The sequence below is a fragment of the Ambystoma mexicanum genome, chromosome 3q (assembly GCF_040938575.1).
Source record: "Ambystoma mexicanum isolate Mex_15411 chromosome 3q, UKY_AmexF1_1, whole genome shotgun sequence".
Taxonomy (NCBI): domain Eukaryota; kingdom Metazoa; phylum Chordata; class Amphibia; order Caudata; family Ambystomatidae; genus Ambystoma; species Ambystoma mexicanum.
In genome coordinates this window covers 1,081,710,892-1,081,737,976 of record NC_090926.1, presented here as the reverse complement: position 1 = coordinate 1,081,737,976, position 27,085 = coordinate 1,081,710,892, and the positions used below count along the sequence as shown (strand labels likewise).

Here is a 27,085-nt window from a genome sequence, read left to right as displayed (position 1 = left end):
CTGCTAACGAGAGCGGTGGCGGTAATCCCTTACCGCCATACTCCGAGTTCCCTTTGCGCCATGGAGGTTTTAACACCTGCTTTTAGCAGGTGTTAAAAACCATGGCGCTAAGGGACCTTGATGTTAATTACGCCACCGTAATTTACGGTGGCGTAATTAACGCCTTCCCCACTCCCATTATGCCCTATGGGGCAAGAATGGGAATGGGGAAGGGTAAATGGGGATTGGGGAATTACCGCCCCGCCAACCTTGGAATGGGGCGGTAATTCCGCCATCCACCAAGGCGCTGCCGGTCCGGGTACGGCGTCAACCAAGGCGTTAATAGCGCCATTGGTTAGCGCCGTACTCGGAATGAGGCCCATTGGCTTTAAGATAGTCATTAAAAGCCTCAATCCTGCGCTGAAGGCCTATCGGCATCTGGTCTATGAACACTGCGTCATCCGCATATAGAATCCATGGTATCTCTATGCCATTTACCTTCGGTGGGAAGGCCCGGATCTGATCTTGTGAAGACTTCATATCAGCCATATAGAGTATGAAGAGAAAAGGGGCGAGGGCACATCCCTGCTTGATGCCTCGGGATGTCTTGATCCGCCTTGATAGACCTCCATTTGCAGTAATTTGAACCTGGATCGAGGTATCGGTATACAGTGCCTGGATTGCCTCCAATAGGTCCACAGGGCATCCCCAATTCCTCAGTTTTGCCCACAGCCGTTCTCTATTCATTCCATCCAATGCCTGTTCGAGATCTATAAAGGCCAAGTAGATTGTTGTTTTTCCTTTTAGGGCCTTTGCTTTTAATATATTGATCAGGAACAGGTTAAGGCAGGTGCCCACTCCACTCACGAAAGCAGTTTGTCTCTCGTCCAAAATTCCGGCTTGAGCTGCCCAGTTCTTTAAATTCCGTAAGAGGATGGAGGCAAAGAACTTGCCAATGGAGTCTAGTAGCGCAATCGGCCTGTAATTTCTAGGATTGCCGCGGTCACCTTTTTTAAAAATAGGCACGATGTAGGCCTCCGTCCACGTAGTTGGAATTTGTTTAGTTCTCGCTACTAGTTTGAAAAGTGCGTAAATTAGGTCTGACCAGCCTTCCATGTTTTCTTTTAACATTTTGTTGGAGACGCCGTCTGGACCGGCAGCCCTGGAAGAGCTTAATTTTTTGATCAGTATTTGAATGCCTTCTCTATCGAAGTTCAATGACCAGGTAGCGTTTCCTGTTCTTTTATCAACTACTTCTTCCTCATTTTTTCCTTTGAACAGGGCAGTATAGTGGTCGAACCAGTTTTTCTCAGAGACTTGGTTAATACCTATGGCCGATTGATTAGAATCTCTGTTGTTAATTAGATCCCAGGTACTTTTTGTATTATTTGTTGCTAAGGCTGCCATCATTTGTTCTGCGTCTCTTTGAGTTCTTTGGTATCTGGTTGATTGCAGCCAATTCTTGTAGGTTTGTCGGCATTTTCTTTCCAATTCGCATTTGTCTAGGCTATGAGACTTTTTTATACGCCTGAGGTCAGCTCTGTATCTTTTTCATCTGGCGACTACAAATTCATTAAAGGCGTGTTTCCTTTTGACCTGCTTCAGTTTAGATGAATCGTACTTAACCTCATAAGCTTTAAACAGCCATTTATAATCGACCACCTCCTCGCCCTTTTCTACGGCTTCCTGGAAATTTTTCGTCAGTGTTGGTATAATCTGATCTTTAAGTCGCAGCCTGTTTCTTCCCCACGATATCTCTGTTTCCATCACTTTTCCTCCCTTTGGGAAAGCTCTTGAATCCCATGCAAGCTCAGTTTGCAGAAGAGAGTGGTCACTATTAGCTTGCTTGATGACTCAAAATGATTTTATCCAGGCAAGCGTATCTCTTCCCACAAAACAATAGTCCAAGCATGCTCTCAATTTTCCACTATGCCAAGTGTCGGCCCCCATGAGGTCGCCATTTGTTTGGCTGTTTAACATCATCATATCCCGTATGCGGATTTCCTTCATCCATTGGCTTTCTTTTCCTGTAAGATTTTCAATCTCTTTAATTTTGCCCCCTTTGTCCAGGAGCTTGATGTTTAAATCACCATTCAGCAATATGAGCTGATCTTCTTCCTCCGTCATGGACTTGTCAATGGCATTTGTGATAGATTTTAAGTATGACCCTGGGTTTGGCATATTTTCCCTCCAGTATGTATTAATCAATAGCAAATTGATCATCTCCTCCTGATTTTCTGTTGTAGAGGCTATTTTCAATATTTGAACGTAAGGATTTGGAGCTTTGTGCTTGAGTATTTGTAAGTGGCTATCGATTTTTTTTAATACCAAGAGGCCTGCAAACGGTCGGCCTTTCAGTCCCTTTTATGCCGGATTGAAGTAGACTTCATACCCTTCACATATTGGAGGTTCACACAGCCATGATTCTTGGATGCAAATGAGATCATATTTGGTCAAGAAAGAGCTTTCCGTCGAGAACAGATGATGAAATCCTCTGGTATTCCATGAGGCACAGCGAACGGATCCATTTCCAACTTCCTTATTCTATTGTTTTTTTTTTTAGTTGCGATCATTTGCCATGGGGGGCCAATCATTTGGTTCATTTTCAGGTTTGTTTTCATTTATTTTACCCTTCCTTGGGTTTTGTGAATTATCTACTGTAAACCTCAAAGATTTTAGTTTTTCAACATTTTCTTTGGTGCTGTATAAATGGTTTTCGGGATTTTTATTTCCTTCTTTTTCATTTTCTTTTGGAGTCTTACTCTTCTTTTCCTCTTTTTCTTGACCATTTTTTTCTCTCTTTTTTCCCATAGATTCTTTTTCCGTGCAGGATGAGACCTCATTATTAGCACGTCTTCTGTCCTTTGGTGATATATCCATTCTATCAGGCTTAATGTCATCCTCTAATTCCGTCAGACGAAATCCCTTTTTTCTTAGGATGTCAGTAGCCTTCAGAAATTTCTGCTTGATCTCATTTGAATTAAGATGCAATATAACTTGGTCCATTCTCTGTTCTCTTGGGAATTCCACAACTTTAATGTCCTCAGTAGATATCATGCGTAGAGCTGATGTTTGGTTTCAAAGCGAGACTACATAGCTCCTATTGAGCAAAGCTCTTCTTGGTCCATTGAGTGTCGTCTCTAATTTCAAATAGCATTCTTTTGATGGGGCTTTCCTCGAAGGAGGGACAGACGCTTTTATTCCTTTGTTGATCTTCTTTGTTTCTTTAATTCTGTTTTTACCATCCTGTTTTAGATGAAAGCTTTCAAGTTGAAATCGTACCCTCCTTTCTTTGGTAGCTAGCTCCTGTATTTTTTGTTCTAAGGTTTTGAAGTTAGCAGGATTGTCATCAGCCTCATTGACTTCCTCCCTTTCCGATGAGTCAGATCCGCTTTTTGTCTCCTTTAAGGTTTTCGGCAGGATATCTCGTTGGGGTTTCTTGCGATCAGAGGGATTAGGTCTCCTCTCCACCATCTCCCAGTTGTCCATAGTTTTCCATTCTGATGGGCTGATGCTTTGCCACTCTTTGTCCTCCCTATTTTCTTCCATAATGTCAATCAGGTCACTTAGATCTTCTCGTTGGTCTGACTCATCTCCATTATCCTCCAGGGAGGGAGGAGGGTTTTCCCCCCTCCCACATCCTTTGCATTTGTGTCCACCAAAATGTTCGTGTCTCCCATTGCCAGTTCTCTCCTCGGCTTCTTTGCCTGTTGGGGGTTTTCTCTTCTTGGGGGCGTTCTTAGATTCCTTAAGAATGCCCTGGAACCATTTATCTTCCGTTTTAAGCCTTCATTTTTTGTTTTTTTGCCATTTTCGTTTGGTTTTTTCTTCTGCTCATTTCCCTTTTCTGAGGACAGGTTCTTGGATGTCCCACCACTAAAGATAGCGAAATTGGATTTTTCTGATTGAATTTTTAAGTCACGACTTCCCACCCCCTTACAACCGGGAGAGATCAATATAACCTCTTTGGTCATTTGCTCAGTTTGCATGGGTTGATTTGGTTTATTTTGACTCAATTTCATGGGGCCTTTCCCTCGACACGGATTTTCAACCATGCTTACCTCATCTTTTTTCTGTTCGCATAAATTTCGCATCCACTTGCAATCTTCCAGAACCGCCTCCATCAATAAGGACTTATCATTAGCATCTCTCCTTGCCAGATCAGTGAGGCGATTTTGCCATGTATGGGATTTTTCGGCTTCTTTGTCCATTCGTACATTCAAATTCCGCAGGGACAAATCCGTTTGTATATTTGCCTCTTTAATTTGTATGTTAGTAGTAGTCATCTCTTTTACAGAGTCATTTATCATCTCATACAATTTTAGGTATGGTGCCAGTGTGATGTTCAATGAGGTCATGATCACTTGCTGGATGTGTTTCATATCCTTTTCTCTATCAGTTTGGTAAGCGTCTTTAATTAGGTGTATAATTTGATCTTTCGTAAAGATTTCAGAACACTGCTTTTGGTCATTTTCGTTATCATTTGGGGTTCTACAGATTGTCCTTGTGGTTTTAAGCTTGACGGTCTATCTTCGAGGCATGGATTTCTCCTCTCAATTAAAGATCTTTGTGACAGGGTCATTAACCTGAAGTCTCTTTGGGTTTTTGTTGCGAGGACCTCGGCCCCCGCGGCCTCCAACTCCAGGGAGCTCCCTTTAGTTTGCTCCTTTTCCAGTTCAGCCATTTTCTCGCTTATTATCGAGAAACTCCTCCTTTTTTCTCTCTCTATTTTCCCCATCAAGAGAGTGAGGTCTTGCATAATTTTGTTAGCTAAACTTGAATTGCTCAAATTAACTAATGGCAACATTGTCTTTCCTTCAGTGCCTGTAGTTTTTGACGGAGTTTCACTTACAAAATCCCACAGGGTTTTCTTTTCTAGTCTGGCCTTTGGAGGGAGCGTCCCCTTAGGTTAAGGCATCGCCGGCATATCTTTGTGTAGGGTCCGAGGAGGAGATTCACGGTCAGTTAGGTCATTTGAGAGCAGGGCATTTGCCCCCAGCTGGGTATTATTTTGGGGGCTCTTTTCCTTGAGCCACTGACATCTGTTATCTTCCCTGTATGGGCTTTCTCCCATAATTCCGAGTCATTTGTGTCCCATTGGTCCTCCTTTTCCCACACAGACTCAATCAGCAGAGATCTGTTTGTGGTTTCCTTTAAGGTCAGAGTAGGGGAGTTCAATGCCACATCCAGACTAGAATTTTCATCCAACATGCTTTCGCACATGTCCGCTATAGGTGTAGTTCCATAGTTGACTAGATCATTAGTCGGCATGTTTACAGAATCATTTCCCCTCCTTGGGGAAATTAAAGATGGGATCGGACAACACGAGTCTCTCCAAGTATCAAGGTTGCTAGGTTGGTCTAGTATTTCCGTCGTCTTTTCAAGGCTCAGATTGACCAGGAGAACTGGGGCTTTCTCGGGTAACACCCCTACCGTCTGGTTTTGTTCAACTATACTTTTTTCTTTATCTCCTGGGGGCGCAGTATTGATCGTTTTGCTGGAATATCCTTCACCAGCAATGAGATCTAACTTCTTGACCTGATCGGCATCCTCCTCATGCAAGCTTGGTGTTTCAAAGGGTGGAGGGAGGTGACTCACGGGCTCTTCGAGAGTGGAAACTGTACAGGCCATAGGTTGAACAGGTGATTTTGGAGCTAACCGCACAGGGTCTTCAATAACCAAACTCAACATTTTTTCGCTACCCGTATCGGTCGCGGGGCCCCCACAGACAAGCTTTTACGCTTCTTGGTGCAAAAGGGTAAGCGAGATTGTTTCAGCATCGGCATGTTTTGTGCGCGCTCCGGGCTTCCATTCACTTCCGGGAGTGATGCAAATTTTTGCCTTACCTGCAGGCGAGTTCGCACGGCTGTTCCTGATGCATCCGTATGTACAACCGTAGGTTTCATCCTGTAGTGCAGCTCCTCAGTATAAGCTTTATTTCCTCAAATCTCAGCTCAGCCTATCGTGGCTGCTGGCTTATGCAGTGTAGTACTTACACAGCGAGCAGCCCAGCAGCCAAACAGCACAACAGCAGGATACTCCGTGTATTCGATGCCCTTTGCGCACTCGGGCTTAGCCCATATTTGGTGCGCAATGCAGTCTTCCATTCGTCACCTTCTTTTATACGCACCAGGTGATAAGCTCCCCGGAGATCTAACTTGGTGTACATACAAGCATCTTTTACCTGGTCGAGAAGTTCAGGGATCAGAGGCAGAGGATAACGATTCTTAATCGTTATTTGATTTAGGGCGCGGTAGTCAATACATGTTCTAAGGTCGCCTTCTTTTTTCGGCACGAAGAACAGAGCTGAGGAAACAGGAGACTTTGACGGGCGAATAAAACCATTGGCAAGGTACTGATCTAAATACTGACGCAAATAAAGGTTCTCAGGTTCAGTAAGAGCATAAATCCTACTGCAAGGCGGTTGAGCATTGCGTACCAGATCGATTTGACAATTGTACGACCGGTGGGGAGGTAACGTGTTGGCCTGTTCTTTTTGGAAAACGTCTTGGAATTCTTGGTACTCAGCCGGTAGTTGTATAGTGGCGGGAGTTACTGAGGCCAGGCCCATATTTGGATTTCTTGGATAACAAGTTTGTTCACAATCAGGAAAGGTTATACTCTTTGCTCGCCAGTCTATTCGAGGATTATGTGTTTCTAACCAAGGAATTACTAGAATTACTTGAAACTGTGGGGCCTTGATTACGTCAAACACAATAGCTTCCCGATGTCCATCCTGACCCACTAGTGTCACTTCTGTAGTGGAATGAGTTACCGGCCCTGAGGCTATTTCGGTTCCATCAACTGTAGTAATGACATCCTTGTTAGTTTTCGGACGGAGAGGGAGATTAATCCTGGAGGCCAATTCACGATCTACATAGTTTCCAATAGCTCCACTGTCGATGTATGCCTTTATAGCATGCAACCGCCGAGGCTGATTCGGATCTACGAGGACCATTGGCATGATGAAATGCGAGGTCAAAGAGTTTGTTTTCAAGCTCGGCAAGCGGACCTCTACGCTTGTCGGGCTTGGTCATTTCCCGAATCAGGTTCTGTTAAATTGTTGTCAGTGGCTCCAACCACCTTCTTAGGTGGTTTTACCAGACAATCTCGTAGAAAGTGACCAGAAGCTCCGCAATAGAGACATAATTGCTTTTGCCGCCTTCTCTCCCGTTCCTTCTGCGTTAACGGTCCTTTAACTCCACCGATTTGCATAGGTTCTGAAACGTCGGTACTCTTGGGGTTAGCGTGAGTTTTGAGCAACACTCTGGTTTCAAACTTGGATCGATCTGCTTTTCTATTCTGAAGTCTGTGATCAAGTTGGACCACAAGGTCTATGTACTCCGCGCAGACTTGGGGTGGATTTACTATTTGGGCTAGCACGTCTTTAAGTTCTCCGCGCAGACCTCGATGAAATAATGTGATCCTTTTATTCTCTGGCCACCCAGTTTCCACAACCAACCTATTAAAGGTGGCGATGTAAGATAAGAGATCCTGGTTACCTTGTTGTAAGGATAGCAGTTCGTTGTCTAGGGCCTGTCCCTGAGAGTGTCGAGCAAATAATCTTTCCATGCTTGCCTGGAAGCCTTGAAAATCCTGGAGAATTGGGTCATCTTGATTTACCAAAGGAACTGACCAATCGGCAGCACAGCCGCTGAGATAAGATAATACAAAAGCTACCTTGGTCTGGTCATTAGGGAAGGCCCCAGGTCTGCATAGGAAGTGTAAGCGACATTGGTTCATAAAAACGGCATATTTCTTGGGGTCCCCAGCAAAACGTTCAGGCGGGGCCAAAGGCATGTTTCCAGGTAGATTGATTTGTACCGGGTTATTCGAAATCATAGAAGTGGGATTACCCCCGGAACTAGGTAAAGGAGTTTGTCCTGCCTGACCCTGCAACAACCGTTTGGCCAGGTCATCAGTTCTTTCCTTAGATAAGATCAGTTCTCTTTTGAGAGCGTTAGTCTCCTGGCGGGCGGAGTGTACCTCTGCCCGTAATTCCCCCAAAAGTTGGGCCAGCTGGTCTGTCTCGGAAGTTTCCATAGCGCCCGGGTGGGAAATTGTAGGTAGGCTTCGCGTTCTGTTACGCTCACCTGACTCCCACAGAGGCGCAGGCCTGGTTTGGAGTGCTATTGCCTCTTCTATGGTGAAGCGCAGGACTCGGAAGATGGACAGGACTGGACCTTCAAATCTGGCTTGTCTGACTCGCAGAAATATCCTTCTGTGTGTGAAAAGGGAGTATTAACAATCTGCGGGATAATGTGTAAGCCTCCCACTCCCTTCTCACCCTCCACAAAACCCTTCTGCGATTCCCCGTGAAGTCTCACCTTAGGGTCTGAAAGGACGAGCTCTCCATCCTGCTTTTGATGCAGGGGCGCGTTGTAATCCAGTTACTTCACTGGATCATGGATTGTAGAGAGTTCAAGTTTGCTTGACCTTCCCGGTAAAGTACTGTGAGAATTCTGTTTATAAGAATGAGCCCGAAATAATAATTGTCCGTTGTCTCTATTTCAGGTGCAGAACAAAGATTCCGAGATGAGCAATGGAACCGACAAAGCAAACTCAGGTGAGTTGTTTGATGAGAGGTTCCTTTAGTGTCCTTGCATTAATGCACTAATGCTTGCGTCTTTTTTCCCCATAGGGGCCGGGGTTCGGAAATGCCAGAGATATGGCACCGACCGAAGTGAAAGGTGCAGTTCCAGTAGATATCAGGTAAGTCTTTAATGAGCGTTCAGGTAATGTCTTAGCATTCGCTCACTAACGCTGATGTCTCTTTTTCCCCTTAGGGGCCGGGGTCCGGAAATGCCAGGATGCGGCACCGACCCGAAATGAAGTGGGAATGACCCAACAGGTAAGTCTTATGATGGCAAATGAAGGTTTTCTTATTCTCTTCCCTAGCTCACCTTTGTTCTTGTCTTTTTCTCCCTAGGCGCTGAAATGTGGTTGCGGATCCAGATGGTCGCTGATGAACATGGAGGCGCCTAGTAAAGGTGAGTGGAATGCGGCGCTGCAGCGATCGATGCAATGTGCTTTTAAAATGAATGTCTTCCTTTTCAGGATCGTCGGCGAAATGTCTCCGGAATGCGGTATTTAGCAGGTAAGGACTCTTCTTTCCCCGATTCTCTTCTCTTCTCCCTTTGCAGGTGTTCCAGGATGCTGGCGGGCGTGGCAGAAGTCAGGATGCAGGAGCAGACACGGTGAGCGTCCAGCTGCTAGATGCAGAACAACGCGAAGCGTGAGTTGCTGCTTGGGCGTGGCTTAAATAGCCTTCAAAGTAGTTCCAGGTATGTATCCTTCCTCTCAGGTATGTATTCTTCCTCCGGCCACACCCGTGTGGTTAAGTAGTCCCCAAAGAGAAAGTAGTCCCATTCAGGCCTCTAGATGGCCCGGATGTTGCAGCATGGTCTGCATCAGGTAAGTTTACACCAAGCACCTTTAAACACAAAGTCATCTTTTATGAGCCTGGCGCCTATGGCGCCAGGACTGTTGTCCAATATGAGCCTGGCGCCAAAGGCGCCAGGACTGAGTCCAAAGGGCCCCTACTTGGGGCTGCTGAGTCTTCCCTCGGGGACATGATGTCTGCCTCTGGGGTAGCTGGGCCTTGTCTGGCTCCTTGGAGGTAGGCATCATGACACCCGCCACCGGCACGCTTGCAATGGGGAAGGGATTTAGGTGTGGAGATAGATGATGTAAGGTGGTCCAAAATGTGCAGGCGGGCCATCTGCTCCACGGCCTCGCTGCAATTCCGGCACCAGACCCTCAAGGTCATACACAGGTGGCACTATGAGAGCGGGGTATGACCAACATTGTTGGAAATGCAAGAAGGCAAAGGGTGACTACTTTCATATGTGGTGGAAGTGCCCAGTGGTCCTGACATATTGGGGGAGGTACTATCCTGGATCAAGGGGGTGGATGGAGTCGAGAGGTCTCTGAGCCCCTGGCTCCTCCTCTTTGGAATTGATGTAGGAGATGACCACGAGGGAACTCAGGGCCACATGCTACAGGTTATGTTGGTGGCGGCTAGGTGCTGTTTGGCACAGAAATGGAAAAGCCCTGCTATGCCGGGAGAAAAGGTATGGGTCACGAAGGTAAGGGCCATATATGATATGGAGTTTCTCACCCACTTGATTGACGAGTCCAAATCAAACGTTAAAGAACTATGGCTCCCCTTCTTTGAAAAATATGGTCGCAGGGCCTAAGGGGGCAGAACCACACCGAGGGCTTCCCCCCCTGGACGGGAAAGGCCGCTGCCGACCGGACCAATTGAATGTTGCCTAAATGTTTGGGCCAAAACTCCAGCATGCAAAGAGACAAATGAATAATCACTGTTATGCTTTCCATGAACTCGCTAGGTGGACTATGTGCGAGTGCTCGAACTGGGTGAGGGTGGGGGGAGGGATAGAGGGAGAGTGTTATGCTTGTGTTTTGGAGACTCATTTTTAAATATGTTATGCAATGTTATAACGCTAAATATTAATAAAATTTGATTTAAAAAAATATATATGGTATAAAGGCATTTTTTAAAAGAAAGAAAAGGCTAATTTATTCCAGAAGGTACACATGCCCCTCTTAATCCCGATCCGCTGGCTTTTCTGACAAATCCAGATCACCAATCTCCCAGGCTGGATGAACTAATGCAAGGTGTAAAGGATTGGAAGCCCACAAAGACAGGTCCAGGTGCTGGAGCCTTCAACGGAGTTCACAGAAAGAGAGCTACTATCTCAGCAGCCCACCATCTATTTATTCAATCCCTGCAACAATTATAGCAAGCAGTGTGAATGCATCTTGGAGTAAGACACAGACAATGGATTCTGAATAAACAATAAAACTTTATTAACTTAAAAATCAGGATGGTAAATGGCCTCTCTTGCCCTATACTATGGTGGGATTTCCCTACCAAAACAAAATGAAGGAACGTCAGAGTCAAAGAGTTCAACTTAGGAATCTGTGTCCAACCCCTATACCTGACCTCACAACTAGCCTATACAATGTGTAGGGATGTCAGCAGTCAACAAAACAGTATTCAACACAATGCTCAGAGCTCTGTCCAGCTCACAGCTTTCTTTCAGCTCCCTACCTCAAATATAAAACAGTTCCAACAATAGTCTCAGGATTGCCTTAAGTTTAGGATGATATAGAGTTAACCAATACTCAGGTTTCCCTTCTCCAAGTTCCAATACACAGTTCCAAACACAAAATATCTTGAGACTTTGTCCTCAAGTCAATACGTAGGTTAGCCTCAGGATTCCCTTCCCCAGGATTCACTTTCCAAAGTCATAATGGTATTTTGTAGGTGTTCTTTAAGTTCTGCGCCACACTTGCACCCTCTGTATATGGTTGGTCTTTGTACAAAAATGTCTTGACTGAAAGCTGCCGTTCATTCAGCTGTCCAAGTATATTTTATTATTTACAATTCCTCCCACTCTGTTGTTTAATAAACTTTTCTTCAGTTCACTTGTTATAGTTAATCTCCAAAGTTCCATTCTCATTGGAGTTCTATCTATATTGGGGTTTATAGTCATAATGTAGAAAAAAAAATGTAGAAAACAATAATGTCGAAAACCTATACATATAATGAAAAGAGTCAATTTTTAGAAAACAAAATGTCGAAAAAGAAATGTCATTTAGCACTATCAATAAATACATAAACAAGAAGAGTATAATTTACTAGGGGGGTCCCCCCCAACCCTCCTCACCCAACACCCCCCGGCCACCCCCCCACCACCCTCTCACCCTCTCACCCCTCATACTCAACACATTTTAATTATATATATATATTTATTTATTTTTTCTTCGAAAAATTCGAAAAAATGTAGAAAAATTCGACATTATTGGTTTTCGACATTATTGTTTGCGAAATTTTTTTTTTAGACATTTTGACTTTCGACATTATTGCATTCTACATTATGACTGACCACCCCTATATTGGGTTCACTTGTATTGTTAAAGTTCTGTTTGCTTTAAAGTTCAATGTGTATTGGTTTCTTTGGTTCAATGTTTTGTTGACTTGTAGGTTCAGCATCTATGAGTTTTACTTGCATTTAAAGTTTCATTCACTTTTTAGCTTGGCACATGGTAGTTTTATTTGAATTTTAAAGTTCTGTTCATTTGTAATCTTAATAGGTAACAGTTCTGTTTATTCATTAAGTTTTCTTTCAATTCAATATTCAATAAGTGTTTGCTTAAGTTTTTCATTCGGTTTGGAAGTCATAATTGTTAAAAGTTTCATTCAGTTCATCGCGTTATATATCTTTATAGACTGCCTTTTATAATCATGCCCAGCATTCGAAAACGTGCTTTCATGTACACGCGACTCTGCTACAAAATATTATCAATTGTTCAATAGTTAACAGAGACTTTCAAAAATGTGTTTTATCATGCACGCGACCAGTCTGATACAAGGTAATCCTCTGCATAAGTTCAAATACTACCATACTGGGTTTCCTCTCTCATATACACTCACTGGTTGCTTCTTTCAGTGTTCCTGCAGCACAGATCTCTCAGCCTTCTGTTCTCCGTCTCAGGGGTCCACCTCCTGCCCCTCAGGCACTCCTAGGTCGGCTTCTGTCCCCAGGAGAACGAGCACTGCGAACACCAGAAAAAGGAGCCACCTCCCTGCACGGCTTCCGTTTCAGCGTTTGTTCGGTTCCACAGAGCCCCAGCTCCCAGCTCGTACGCCCATGAACCGTGGGCGTGCTGCACACATACAGCTCCTCAGTGCTTCTCTTGGCCTCTCTACTGCTGCTTCACCATCAGCGCCACTGTCTCTCCTGACATCATTTGATTGGGCTTTATTTTATAAATCTGCAGCCCTTTAACAGGCGAAAATCCAATTACCTATGCCTGACCATCATTAAAGGGACATGTCTGACCTCTACAACTCTCACCAGGCCTCTTCCTTCTCTGAGTGCCAGAGTGTTAAAAGCACCTACTCTTCATTACTCCCGTTGGCCTCTTCTTCATCCCAGTACTAATAGTGGTTATATATATGAGGAAGTCAGAAGAGTTGGCTCACAATAACCCATGAAGGTGGGACAAGGGTTGGGCTGGTCGTCAGTAGGAAAAGGGGGATACCATGTCTCTCCCAGGGGCATGCCACTCCCAGTCCTCAAATACCCTCCACCCAGGTGATCCACCCTCGCTTGTCCCCCAGGGTCAGGATCCAAAAGCAATGGCCTTTCCCTGGCCACCTGTGCAAAGGACCCATGGGGAATAAGAGTGAGAATACTCTCAGGTTTCTCACAGCAGGCACAATGCAACAGAGCTAGTTCTCTTCAGCTTGGAAGAAGACCTGTGGTCGAAACACGTGTCGGCTGTATTATTCTTATTAAATGTTGCTGTGTTTGAAATCCTTTGTACATGTGCAGTGTGGTTGTGTAATTGTTGAATTTATTATTAAAAGAGCCGAGCAGTCTTCCGCTCGTCAGTTACAGCCCAACCACATGTGTCACAGTGATCATTGCAGCCCTGAGCTCCCAGGGCATGCTCACAACGTGGGGGCCGGACCCCGAACAACTGCTGCCTCCAGAGCACACATGGCAGCTCCTGCATGGGAGAGCCCGGTACTGTGCAGCGCTGTCCACCGCCTGTTAAAAACGAAAGAAGCAGGCTCCTGCCTGGGGAAGACATGGTCGGCACAGCCTGTTGGGGAAAAAGCGTTCCAGGATGGGGGAGCCTGGTCCCTGCTGTGACATGGAAAAAATAAAGCAAAGCATGAATTGAACTTCACCCCGGGAGAAAGAAAACATGGCCCACCTCAGGGATCCTGATGATTGAGCGGTGATTGCTGCTAGAAAATAAAAAGAGGAAGGTGAGCGAGGGCATGGCCGCCACAATAATCCATTTACCTCCCGCCTGAGGGATAGGGAACGAGGCCGCCACCTTGTTTGAATCATCCCCGATTGGGGGCGAGAGAATGAACGTGGCCTCTGCAGTCTCAGTGAGCCCAGCAGGGGGTAAGAATGAGCGCGGCATCTGCCGCCACGTTAACTGCACTAACGTGAAACTCCCACCTGGGGAGATAAGGGCGCAGCCTTCGATGCCGCCACAGCAGAGTGACCTTCTCACATTTGGGATAGAGAGATTGCGCTACCTGGACCGCTGCGTTTCCTGTGTCTCGCCCATCACCAGAAATTGCTCCCACCTAGGGAAGTCCACAGATGGCACGACCTGGATTTCAGCCACAGCGAACTCCCACCCGAGGGGGGAAGATGAGAAGGGCACGACCTGGACTGCAGACACCCACCTGGAGGAGAGAAGATGTTGCAGGGGAGCCAGCACATGCGCTACCCATACCTCTGCCAGAAGCCCAATACCACTGCTGGGGACTGGAGCTGGCACAGCGTCCTGCTACTGGTCCCATGCCTCGCCTGCTACCAAAGCGGCGTGGCCAAGACCGCCTTGTCAGCCTTTCCATGCCCGACGGGGGGACGCAAGTGACGATTTCCCCACTTGGCCCCATCCTCATGGGAGACATGAAAGACTCCTGACAGACCGCTGCAAGTAAGAAACCTCCAAAGCTTTGCCGGAAGCAGCATCCAGCTGCAGCGGGAGCCATAGGAATAGGGCTCCGAAGACCCTCTGCCAGATCCTGAACGGTGGCCCACGAGCTCAGCCCATTCTGAGCATTGACTTGCTTATGAGATGACAGTCGATGTGGGCCCTGGAGACTCCGGGTGCGGCTTTGCCGGCTAATGGAGCACTCTCCACCTTTTCTGGACTACTCAAGAGGGACTGTCCCCATTACCAAATTGTGGATCTGGCCCCAGTGTCCCTAGTGCGGCTTTGCTAGCCAGTAGGGCGCTCCCTGCTCTTTTCTGGACTAATAAAGTGTTTGAAGTGTAAAGGTTCTAAATGTGTGTAGTTTAAACAAACCTCTATGTACTCACCCTTGGGGACTTCAATATGGGCTTTAATGACTCGGCAGACCAAACCGCTAGTACTATACTTAATACACAAAGATGCTTGGAACCTACACATGCCAAAGGTAGAATACTCGACTGGGTGGCTGACTATAAGTGCCTAGCCAACATCACTGACATCTCTCCACTAGCCTGGCCTGACCACCATTTGGTATTGTTCTCGCTCCCTACCATCCGACTCCCACCCCTACCGATTAGCAGGGCCCCACCTACACTTACGAGAAACAAGCAGAGTATCACTGTGGAGAGACTTATCACTAATCTACTCCCCACACTCAATTCACTCCCCGACAACTTGGATCCAGAGATTCTGGTTGAAGAATTCAATAAAATCATGTCAACCTCTTTGGATCTAATCTCCCCCCTTAAACTTAGACCTAGCAAGCCCAAAACGCACTTGCACAAATGGTACACACCATTCCTCAAAAATCTAAGACAGCAAAAAAGAAACTGCGAAGCCGCATGGAAAAAACTCCCTTCAGCAGCTAATAAACTCAAACTTATTAAACTAGCTGCCCTCTACAAAAAAGAAATCTACCTTGCTAAACGAACCTCCTTCGACTCCCGTATATCCCAACCAAAGTCAAATATGAAGGAACTATTTTCCATCCTCAAAGAAGTAGAAACCCCTATAGCAACACCAGATACTTGCATTAAAGATAAAAACTGGTGCTCAGAAATCTAAGACACGCTAGCTAACAAGATTGCTACTCTACAAAACAAAATTTCCCAAAAAAAAGCTTCCCTGAAGGACCTCTCCACTCTAAATTGCCTGAGAAGTCTACTTTAAGGGATACCACCGCTTTAACTTATCTAAAGTCTCCACACTCGAAGTAGAGAAAATTATCTTGTCACTGAAACCCTCTAATTGTCAGGGCGATCTATGCCCTGCACAGCTCATTAAAGATGCTGCCCGCAAACTTTCCCCGTTCATCACGAAATTAATGAACGCCTCCTTCTCCACTGGTTCTATCCCTACCAACTTAAAACAATCATGGGTACTTCCACTACTAAAAAAACCTACACTTGATCCAGCCACACCTACAAACTATAACCCCATAATGACTATACCATTCCTTCTAAAAATATTGGATAAGGTTGCATACGTACAAATACAGAAGTACCTGGAAGAACATCATCTACTAGGAGCTGGACAATCAGGCTTCCGTCCTCAACATGGGACTGACACGGCTCTCAATGACCTCAAAGCTCAGATCGACAAGCTTAGAGACAATGGCCAAGCCGCCTTACTCCTCCTCCTAGACCTCTCTGCAGCATTTGACCTGGTCGATCACTCTGTCCTATGCACACACCTACACACATCAGCTCACTTTTCTGTTGAGGCCACCACATGGATTAGATCATTCCTCAACGGCAGAACCATGAGGGTCTTCTCACCCACAGCCGCAGCAGACCGCACACCCATCACCTGTGGTGTGCCACAGGGTTTCTGTGTCTCCCCCACATTGTACAATATATTTACCAAGCCCCTTTTCGATGATTTGGATCATCTCGGTAGCACCTACACGAACTATGCAGATGATACCCAGATCCTGCTTCCGCTTTCTGGAGATCATGGGAAGAATTTGGCCTTGGTGAATAGAGTGCACATCATCATCCAGACATGGATGGCCACACATGGACTGTGCCTGAATGATGGTAAAACTGAACTCATAATTCTAGGCACCACCACCAGCCTAGAGAAATTAGGCCCTGCCTATTCTTTCATGAACAATGGCAATAGCATCAAAATAGGACAAGAGGTTAAAACACTAGGAGTCTATTTGGATTCTATCTTATCCTTCAACCGACAGGTGAACTCCCTAGCCTCCTCCACGGCCTACACATGTAAATTGATCCATGCAGCCAAACCCTTTCTGTCCGATACCAGCTGCTTGACCCTCGCTAGAGCCCTTATACTGTCCCGCCTGGACTATTGTAACACTCTCTATCTTGGATCCGCTAAAACCACCACCTGCAAATTGCAAACGCTCCAGAACAATGCTCTTAGAGCGGCACTGGGCATCTCCAGAAGAGTGCATATTACAGCATATCGCCAACAGTATAATTGGCTCTCTACCAAAGATAAAATTCTCCTAAAATCTGCCTTGCTCGCTCACAAATCCCTCAATAACGCTGCCCCCATCTATCTGATAGACAGATTCCATAGACAGACCTCCCTGAGACCCACAAGAACAGCTTACGAAGACTGTCTTTCTGTCCCCAACTTTAAGCGCTCCACTATAGGGAGTAACAGCTTCCCAGTTAAAGCAGCTAAACTGTGGAACTCTCTACCACCTACTCTCAGAATGGACATGCCCTATCAGAACTTCTGATCCAAGGTCGTTTCATGGTTGAAAACGCAGGGATCCTAGGTCTTCATACCACGACCACCCGCTCATATTATATTGCCTATTGCCTGTACTTATTGCCTGTACTTATTGCCCTATTTGTATATATGTATATAATCCGTGATATTACTTTTACTGTGTGTTATATATTTTTATTGTTGTAACTAAGCTTCGCAATTTCTTGAAAATGCTGCGCACTGTTACCCCAGGGTATGATCGCGCACTACAAATAATAAAACAAACAAACTATGTGTTCCAAAGCCCATATCATGACAATGAACAAGGAGGCGTGTTTGAGAAGCTGTGGTCCAGCAAACGTGCTGTGCTTAAAGTGGACTCATTAGTAATGTAAATTTGAAGCTGTGATCCAGCGTATGAGTCACCTGCTGAAAGTAGGCAGAGTAAGATAGCAAGTCAGGGTTTGCCAGAACTACCTGTATGTCAAGTAGTCACCACAGTCACTCACAAGAAGATAATCAGTACCGCCAAATGTTGATAGGACCCCTCCCAGCAAACTGTGTATTTGATAATGTACTAACCTGACCTTTGGATCCAACGTGAGTTTTTATTAGTTACGATAATGCTCTGATTACTTACCGGTAATCTTCATTGCTCCTAGTCCTACTCTTCCTCATCACAGTACTTACTTTATGAGGCCCCTGCCTCCGACACAGGACCTTCTTCCATTTCTTTTCTTTTGCATAACCCCTCCCAGTATCCGCCAGCTTCCAATTTAACATATCCAAGCCGGAGCAGGGGACCCCCCGCAGGGAGGGAGAGGAGGTTCATCAGTTCTGTGACGAGGAAGAGTAGGACTAGTAGTAAGGAAGATTACAGGTAAGTAATCAGAGCATTACCTCCATGTCCACTCTTTCTCGTCCCAGTACTTACTTCATGAGGCATACCACAGCAGCAACGGGGAAATGTCCCAATGAGACACAGAGACAGAATTGCAGCGCCATAAACTGGTTGGTTACCAATGTTTCGGGATAGCCCTAGCCCTGCCCTATACTAGGCTACACAACCTCCTGACTTGCTCTTCGCATATTCTCTTCATGACTTGTTACCCCTACCCTGGTACAATATATTTATTCTCCCTTACCCTAGCCTGTACCACTTACCGGTACACTATTCCCTGTTAATCACACCCAGCCACTCACCATGTGCCCCACCAAATGTTCACCGGGCATGCATTATTATCCAAGTTACCTGTGCATTATGTATCCGAATCGTTGTCACTTACCTATAATATGCCTCAACTGCTCTCCACAGGTCTAGAGTCAACCAAAATGCATTGATAACTGCCTATTTACTGTACCAGTAATGCTCTAGGCTCAGCTAAACTGCATTGATAACTGCATTATTTACTGTACCAGCATTGCTCTAGAGTCTGCCTAACTGTATCAATAACTGCCTATCTGCCTACTGCACCAGCCTCCTGATAACACATGGCCTCTTCCCACTGCCCTAGGACTAACACTTATTGCCAGTAACCCAACCACATAGTCCACCAGTGGCCCTCCACGCCTGACACTAAACATGGCCACTTACCAACCTAACAGGCCTCCCTGCTCGGATTCTATCCCGCCTACCCCGTTCCTGCCGGCCTTAAGCACATATGAGCGCCATACCCACCACTCCTCAGCTACACCACCTACTAACGCTATCCTCAGGCCCAAATCCACCACCCATATCACATCACACACACTACCAGGGCACGTAAGAAACGCTAGATTAGGGGCTTGCATAACCACAGCGCACACCAAGTCTTTCAAATGTACGATGGGGACAACCCCCCCCACCAACCACAATCACTCCCACCAACAAAATCACAGTTGCCTACCGTCACACACCACAACAACACTGCCAAACCTAAACCTAGTATACATGAGCCCTCCCATATCCAACTTGCCCTCATTAATGCTAGATCATTGCCAACCCACGCCACAGAAATTCATGACCTAATCTCCGACCTGGAGTTAGACGCTCTAGCCATAACAGAAACCTGGCTACATGAAGCTTCAGGACCAACCATATGACAGTCCCTTCCCCCGGGTACATCATCCTCCGACAAGATAGACCAACACACAAAGAAGGAGGGGTGGGCCTTATAATCAAGGAAACTCTTAAAGCTAGACAAATTAAATCCACTTCATCTGAGAGCTTTGACACCCTATCAGTAAAGATCGCCTTCACACCCAATGACACTATGACAATGCACCTCATCTACCGCCCCCCGGGCCCGCTTCTATACTTCCAAGCCAACCTTCTACACCTCATAGGTAACAACCTCAAAACAAACACTAAAGCCTTACTCTTAGGAGATTTTAATCTCGGATTCAATGACCCCAAAGACAAACACAGTAAAGCCTTTGCTAAAGCCCTCCAGGACCTACAATTCATCCAGAAAGGTGACTCTGCCACTCACACTAAAGGTCGCATACTAGACTGGCTAGTGGACCACAACTGCAGGGTAGACATCAGCTCCAACACCCCTCAACCCTGGACAGACCATCTCATCCACTTCTACATCCCAACAAATGCAGCACCTACGCAAATCCTTCCCACGCCAGCTGCCCTAGCCAGATCCAAAAAAAACTCACCAAAGAGAGAATTTGCCCACTCTTAGAAGCCTCAGCATTAGCATCACCCACTTCAAATAACCCCAAAGAATTGGTCGAACTCTACAACACAACTATCAAAGAGATGATCGACAATATTGCTCCATTAGAGAACAAAAAAGCTAAAAAACTCTTTCACGCCAACTCATGGTTCAACCAAGAGCTACGTGACCTGAAAACATTCAAAAGACACGCTCTTAACAAATGGCAATCCTGCCCCTCCGCTCCCTCAAATGTCTCATACCTAGCTATTGCTAAACAATACAAAAACGCCATAGCCAAAGCTAAAGCTGCTGCCTACAACACAAGAATCGACAATGCCCAATCACATTCAAAAGAACTATTCGCCATCTTCAATGAGCTAGTCATACCTCCACGTCCAAACACCAAACAGTCAAGGACGAGAAATGGTGCAATGCCATCCAGAAGGCCTTGCTAGACAAAAGTGAACTACTCCAAAAAAAATCAAAGCTAACTTTGACAACCTACCTAAGTCCTCCCACACAAATCAAACCACTCCAAACTCTATGACCGCTATCCAGCCTGACAGTAACCTAATACCGCCATTTACCTTTAGAAAGGTAACTACTCCTGAAGTTCTACACATCATGAAACAAACAAAACCCTCACTCTGCAAAGGTGACGTATGTCCAGCAAATATAATCAAAGACTGCGCTGAGTCTCTAGCACCGTTCATCGCAACATTTATTAATATTTGCCACTGGCTCAGTACCCTCTTCTCTTAAGGAAGCATGGGTTCGGCCACTGCTAAAAAAAACACCCTAGACCCAGACTCACCCAACAACTACAGGCCAATCACAACTGTACCTTTCTTGCTGAAAATCCTGGATAAGGCTGCATATCTACAGATACAAGCCTATCTAGAACTACACAATATCCTTGGAAAAAGACAGTCCGGTTTTCGCCCATGGCATGGCACAGAGTCGGTGCTGCTCGATCGAAAAAACCAACTCCTAAGAAATATGGACAAGAGCAAATGTGCCATTCTCCTGCTCCTCGACCTGTCGGCTGCGTTCGACCTAGTCAACCATAAAATCCTAGAGACACACCTCACCAACACAGCACACTTCTCCATTGAGGCCACCACATAGATCTCATCCTTCCTGGAGGGCAGAGCCTGAGGGTATTCTCAGAACAAGCCTCAGCCACCTCGTCCCCTATTAACTGCGGAGTACCACAAGGTTCCTGCACTTCCCCCACACTATACAACCTATTTACACTTCCCCTCTTCAACGACCTATAAGAATTCGGCATAACCTTCACCAATTATGTTGACGACACACAAATTCTTCTCCTTTTATCGGGGGAGACCTCAAAACCCTACAAAACACATATGGTATCATCCAGGCCTGGATGGCAGCCAATGGCCTCTGTCTCAATGGAGACAAGACTGAGATACTAATAGTGGGCCCAAAAGAAACCCTTAATAAACTAGACAGTAAATATAGTAATTTCAAAGCTCTGTAATCTCAGTCTCTGCAGCGGTAAAAACCCTGGGAGTATACCTAGACTCAACTCTGTCCATGGATAGACATGTCAGCTATATCTCCTCCTCAGCTGCCTTGACAACCAAAATAATCAATGCGGTAAAACCTCACCTGCCCACCGAAAACGGTCTCAGAATTGCCAGGGCCACCATAGGCGTCAAACTAGATTATTGTAACATCCTCCTTCTAGGCACCTCTGCCAGAAACATTAAAAGATTGCAAACGACCCAAAACAACACACTGAGAGCTGCTCTCGGTATACCCAGGAGGGAGCACATCTCCCTAGCAAGACAAAATGCCCACTGGCTCCCAGTCAAAGAGTGCATCCAGTTCAAGACCCTCACTATAACCCACAGATGCATATCCCATTCTGCCCCTAGCTATCTATCTGAACGAATACTACAAGTTCAGACAATTGGACCCAAAAGGGATCTGTACACAAACCAACTCTCTTTCCCTAACTTCAAAAGAGCCAGGGCTGGTGGCTCGAGCTTCGAATTTCTAGCACCAAAATCTTGGAACTCACTACCACCAAAACTGATAGCTGAAACATCCCTCACGTCATTCAGAAGGGCACTGAAAACTATCCTATTCAAGTAAATCTGTACCAAATAAAATATGCCAATGTAAACATGAATAATGCTGTAACCAACAATTGTACCTATGCTCACTGTTCCCATGTAACCTTGGAACATTAGCAATGACTGTTAACCAAGCACCCGCTGTTTTTATGCCAAGTAAGCTCTCTTGTAACAGCACCACGATGCCCTAGGGCAGTTGTGCGCTTTAAAAATGCAAATAAATAAATAGATTCCATTGTCTATAGATTTCCACTGTATCACTCTCTGCATAGTATGTAGAATTAATCTTCTTGTATAAATTGTATATATCTATGTTTCATGTTGTATATTGCATCTACTGTAACCAAGCTAAAAGTATACTTGTAACCATCTGTGCTAAAGGTGCCCAGATACCTTTCGGGTCCGGTGCGCCATACAAATAAATAAAACAAACAAACAAACAAACAAAACAAACCACACCTTTATTGACTCCCACCATCACATCTTAACAGACAAAACACCAACCCCGAAGGAACCATCCCTGGAGTGAGGGGGACATTCAACCGATAGCGGTTGGCAAAGGTGAAGCCCTACAAATCTCCTGTAGAGAAACCCCTCGAGCATCTGCCCAGGAAGCAGCCAAACCCCGGGTAGAGCGACTCTGAACGTGGTCAGGGACAGGCAAACCAGAATCCAAATAAGCCATGGAGACAACAATATGGATTCACCGGCTAACGGAAACCACAGAGGCCTTCCGCCCCACACCAGTGGGCCAAAAGTAACCAAGAGACTATCAGAGTGCTGGAAAGGGGCAGTCCGACCGAGCCAAATATTTCAGAACCGTGCGCCGCACATCTATGGCACGCCAAGCCACCTCGTCCAGCGTCTGCGGATCCTGAAAAACGCAGGGAGACCCAGATCCTGAGAAGTGTGAAACCGAGACACACCTTTAGGCAGAAACTTTTAATCACATCGCAAAACCACAGAGTCGGCAGAACTCTCAAGAAAGGGGGTCGACACAACAGAGCCCCAACCTCTCCCAGTCTACGGGCAGATGTGATAGCAACCAGGAAAGCATTCTTTAGAGTAAAATGCTTGATGTCAATTTCTGACAGGGGCTCAAAGGGAGGCCCCTGAAGGAACCTAAAGACAAGAGGGAGATCCCAGGGGGGAAGACCTTATTTGTAGAAGGATGGGAAGAAGAGAGACCCCGAAGAAACTTCCCCACCAAGACTCCCCATTCAGGTGGCCATCAGAGTCCCCCAAGAGGATTTTAATGTAGGCCCATTGGGAGCGAAGCGTGGACATCACCGTCTCTTGTCAAAACCCTCTTGGAGGAACTGGAGAATAGCGGGCAGACCGAATTGTAGGGGGGATCCCAGAACACCCACACCAATCCCGAAAATGGCCCCGGTGCCTGTCATATGCCTTCAGAGTAGAAGGCCTTCGAACATTAAGGATAGGCTCGACCAAAGGACCCGAAAAAACCCTGGGGGACTAATCAAGACCATGCAATAGCCAAACTGCCCATTGAATCTGCCTGACCCTGAACCCCAGCCCCACCTGCAGGGGACAAGGCCAACTCTGGACCAACCAGGGCTCCCAGGACTGAAGTTCCATCAAGGAGGCAAACCAGCTCGGACGAGGCCAGAACGAAGCAACCAACTGCACTGTCGCCCTGCTTTCCTTGATATGCTGAACCACCTGGGGGAGAAGGGGGAGAGGTGGGAACGGAGACCCCGAGGCTACTCCACCATCAGGGCATCAACCCCCAATGGCCCCTTGGCCAGAAACTGGGAGCAGAAGGGAAGAACCTTTGCAGAGGGCCGAGAGGCAAAGAGATCTAGAAACGGGCGCCCGAACCAGAGGCAGACCTCTGCAAACAATCTGTCCAACAAAATCAGCTCCAAAGAGGAGGGCAACCGGCAGCTGAGTTGATCCGCCCAAGCATTGTCCACTCCCTTGACATGAGTGGCCACCAGGGACAATAGGTATGACTCCCCCCCCCCAAGAACGTATTTGAGCCGCCAGAGCATTCAAGGACCGGCCGAACCCCCCTTGGTGGTTGGCATAGGGCAAAGATGTGGTGTTGTCTGTCCGGACCATCACTTAAACTGGAAGTGGAGAGTTAAGGGGAGGAGTTATGCAAAAGAAGCGAAATAGAAGAAGGTCCTGTGTCACATGCAGGCACCTCATGAATAAGTACTGGTACGAGGAAGAGTGGAAGTGGAGGTAATTCATGGCATTTAATGTTGTTGTTATTGTGTAGTTTATTTGCCTTTACCCTTGGCATGGAAAGTTGTAACATCAGCACAGCACCACGTGACTGTTAATAAAAGAGCCAAGCAGGCTCCCGCTTGGCAGTCGGGCCATACGCCAGTGGCAGAAGTTCCACATGCCTGATCCCCTGCAGAAGTACAACACGCTCACAAGACTCCTGTGGGAGCAAATCAGACAACAGTGGAGAGAAGTGGGAGGCCGCAACAACCAAGTTGAAGGAGGCGGACAACTCAGTATGGAGAATGATTTGTCACCTGACTGGGAAAAAGGAGCCAAGCCCACTTATCCAGGGACAAACCCACCTTGCATGCAGCAACAAGGATAAGGCAGAGGTCTTTGCCGAGACACTGGAGGCTTTGTTCACACCGAACAAGGCAAGTAGGCTCTCAGACGGAGTGGAGGAAGAAGTTGAGAAGCATCTTGCAGAAGACCAAAGTGGGATGAAAGCAGAAGATATCAAGGAGTGCACAAGCTCTGAGGTAGCAGGACTTGCAGAGAAGCTGGCGAACAACAAGGCATCAGGTAGCGACGGAATAACCAACCTGGCAATCAAGAACCTCCCGCCGGCATCAATCGAACACCTCACAGGGATATTCAATGCACGCATGAGGCTCCGGCACTTCCCGAGATCCTGGAAGGAAGCAAGTGTCCTCCTTTTCCCAAAGGCCAGCAAACCACTGAGGGATCCTGCAAACTACTGCTCCATCAGCCAGCTCTCTGGATTATCAAAGCTCCTGGAGTAGGTCCTCCTCGCCCGACTCAGCGACTTGCTTCCAAATGAAATCTACTAGCAAAGAATCAGTTTGGATTTCAAAAGGAGCATGCAACGACCCATCAGCTGTTGAGAGTGGTGGACACAATCAGCCACGGATTCAACATCAAGAAGTCCAAGGGAATCGTTTTCTTGGATGTCGCCAAAGCGTTCGACCGAGTCTGGCACAAGGGACTCCTACGCAAGATGATTGGCCTTGGATTTCCAAACTACCTGGTGAAGACGATTGCAAGCTACCTGGGAGACCGCACCTTCCCTGTCGCAATGCGGTCTGAGATGTCCTCATCACATCCCATCCATGCAGGTGTGCCACAGGGATCGAACCTCGGACCCTTCCTATTCAACATCTTCACTAACGACATCCCGACAGATCTCCACAAGACCGACCTGGCACTGTATGTGGACGATGTTGTCGTCATCTCCCAGTCATTCAGCGAAAAGAAAGTGGCAAAGAACCTGCAAGCTTCATTGGATACCATCTCGAAATGGTACAGTGACTGGTGGATAGAACTCACCAGCAAGACAACTGCAACACTGTTCACCAGAAAGAAGATCAAGGAGCACCCGCACATCAGCCTCAACGGAGAGACCATCAAGTGGGAGAGCAGCAGACGCTACCTTGGTGTGACCCTGCACAGCAAATTCAACTGGGGAAGCCATATCGAGACTACTCAGCAAAAGTCAACAGGAAAGCCCTGTACCCACTTGTGAAGGCCAAATCAATGCCCCTCCAGACAAAGATCAGTTCCATGTGTTAATATCCCCGAAAAAATATCGCCATACAAAAATATTGCCATTTTTTGCAGCGATATTAAGACATGGAACATGCGGGGCACACACCCGCAACCCCTGTATTATTTTAAAAGGAGCGGGGGACACCCCTGCAACCCCTGCTCCCAAAAAACCCTAATATTATCCCCACAAAAAATATTGCCTTTGGCCATTCCCGATGACCATATATACAGCGATATTCTTGGTGGGGATATTACCTGATACCCAAAGATCAATGTCTACAAGGCGATCATCAGACCTACACTGACGTATACCTCCCCAGCATGGATGACCTGCCATGTGCAACACCCAAAGAGTCTTCGGATAGTCCAGAACAATGCCCTGCAGATATCTTCTGGAGCTCCAAATCTTCACAAGGATAGCTGACCTTCACGGAGCACAGGACATTGAGATGTTTGACAAACATCTAGCAAAGCTGAGTAAGAACTTCTGCCAAGGACTGGATCAGAACCGAACCCTCTGATTAGAAGACTCACTGCCACCACTGCAAACCCATTTGACCGCTACCCGCGGCCCATCACGGCGAAGACCCTGTGAAACCAGTCCTACTGTGACAAGTCCACACAGACCAAGAAGAATCTTAACCCGAGAAGATGGAGTAATGAGGCTCATTGCAGTTGCAGCCAAACCACCTGTGTCAGAGTGATCATTGCAGCCTCGAGATGTCGGCTGAGCGATGGGCACTGCCTCCCAGGGCATCCTCAACATGGGGGCCGGACACGTCTAACTCTGAGAGGTTTGATCAATAACGTCTTAAGCCTGAAAATGTTCATAAATCTGCTGGAATAGGTTCAACTAAACCGCACAAGCAGTCACTTTCATGAAAAGAAAACCACTCACCTTTCCTGCATCCTGCTGGAACATATCTCTCTGTTCTTTCTAACTATATGTTGCAGGAGAAAGTTCATGCGTCGAGCTGTACCCGAGCAGGGAATAGAAATTGTACATGTATCCAAATGAATCAGCTCCCTACCAGTGATCAAAACTGACAGGAAGTTCTTAGACAGTATCTGCGCATGTGCAGAATTGGAGACGTGAAGATTAATACTTGAACAGTGTCTCCCTATCGGGAATGGAAAGGGCATCAGACAACGCATGCGTAGGATTATCTAGTGCTGTGAGCACGTTTCGAGTGAAAATCCTTTGAGCATGCGCAAACGAGTCCCTTTTTATTGCGCCAGGGTGGTCTGACTTATGAACCTTTCACCTTTTCATGACACTTTATTTTATAAGTTGTTAATATGAGAGCATGCGCCATTGGCCTCCAAGGGGCGATTCATTTTCACTACCATCGGCTGAGT

General features: G+C 46.4%; 1 protein-coding gene across 4 annotated transcripts in view; it reads right to left on the bottom strand.

Annotated features, from left to right (window-relative positions):
• Positions 1 to 26,789, bottom strand: part of LOC138583271 (zinc finger protein 2-like) — a 184,693-nt gene extending 157,904 nt beyond the window's left edge. For all 4 annotated transcript variants that reach the window (XM_069655360.1, XM_069655361.1, XM_069655363.1 and 1 more), the window contains exon 1: positions 26,625 to 26,789. In XM_069655360.1, the coding sequence (XP_069511461.1) occupies positions 26,625 to 26,648 (24 nt within the window). In that variant the 5' untranslated portion in view covers positions 26,649 to 26,789. The remainder of the gene's footprint in view (positions 1 to 26,624) is intronic.
• Positions 26,790 to 27,085: the final 296 nt, after the last annotated feature.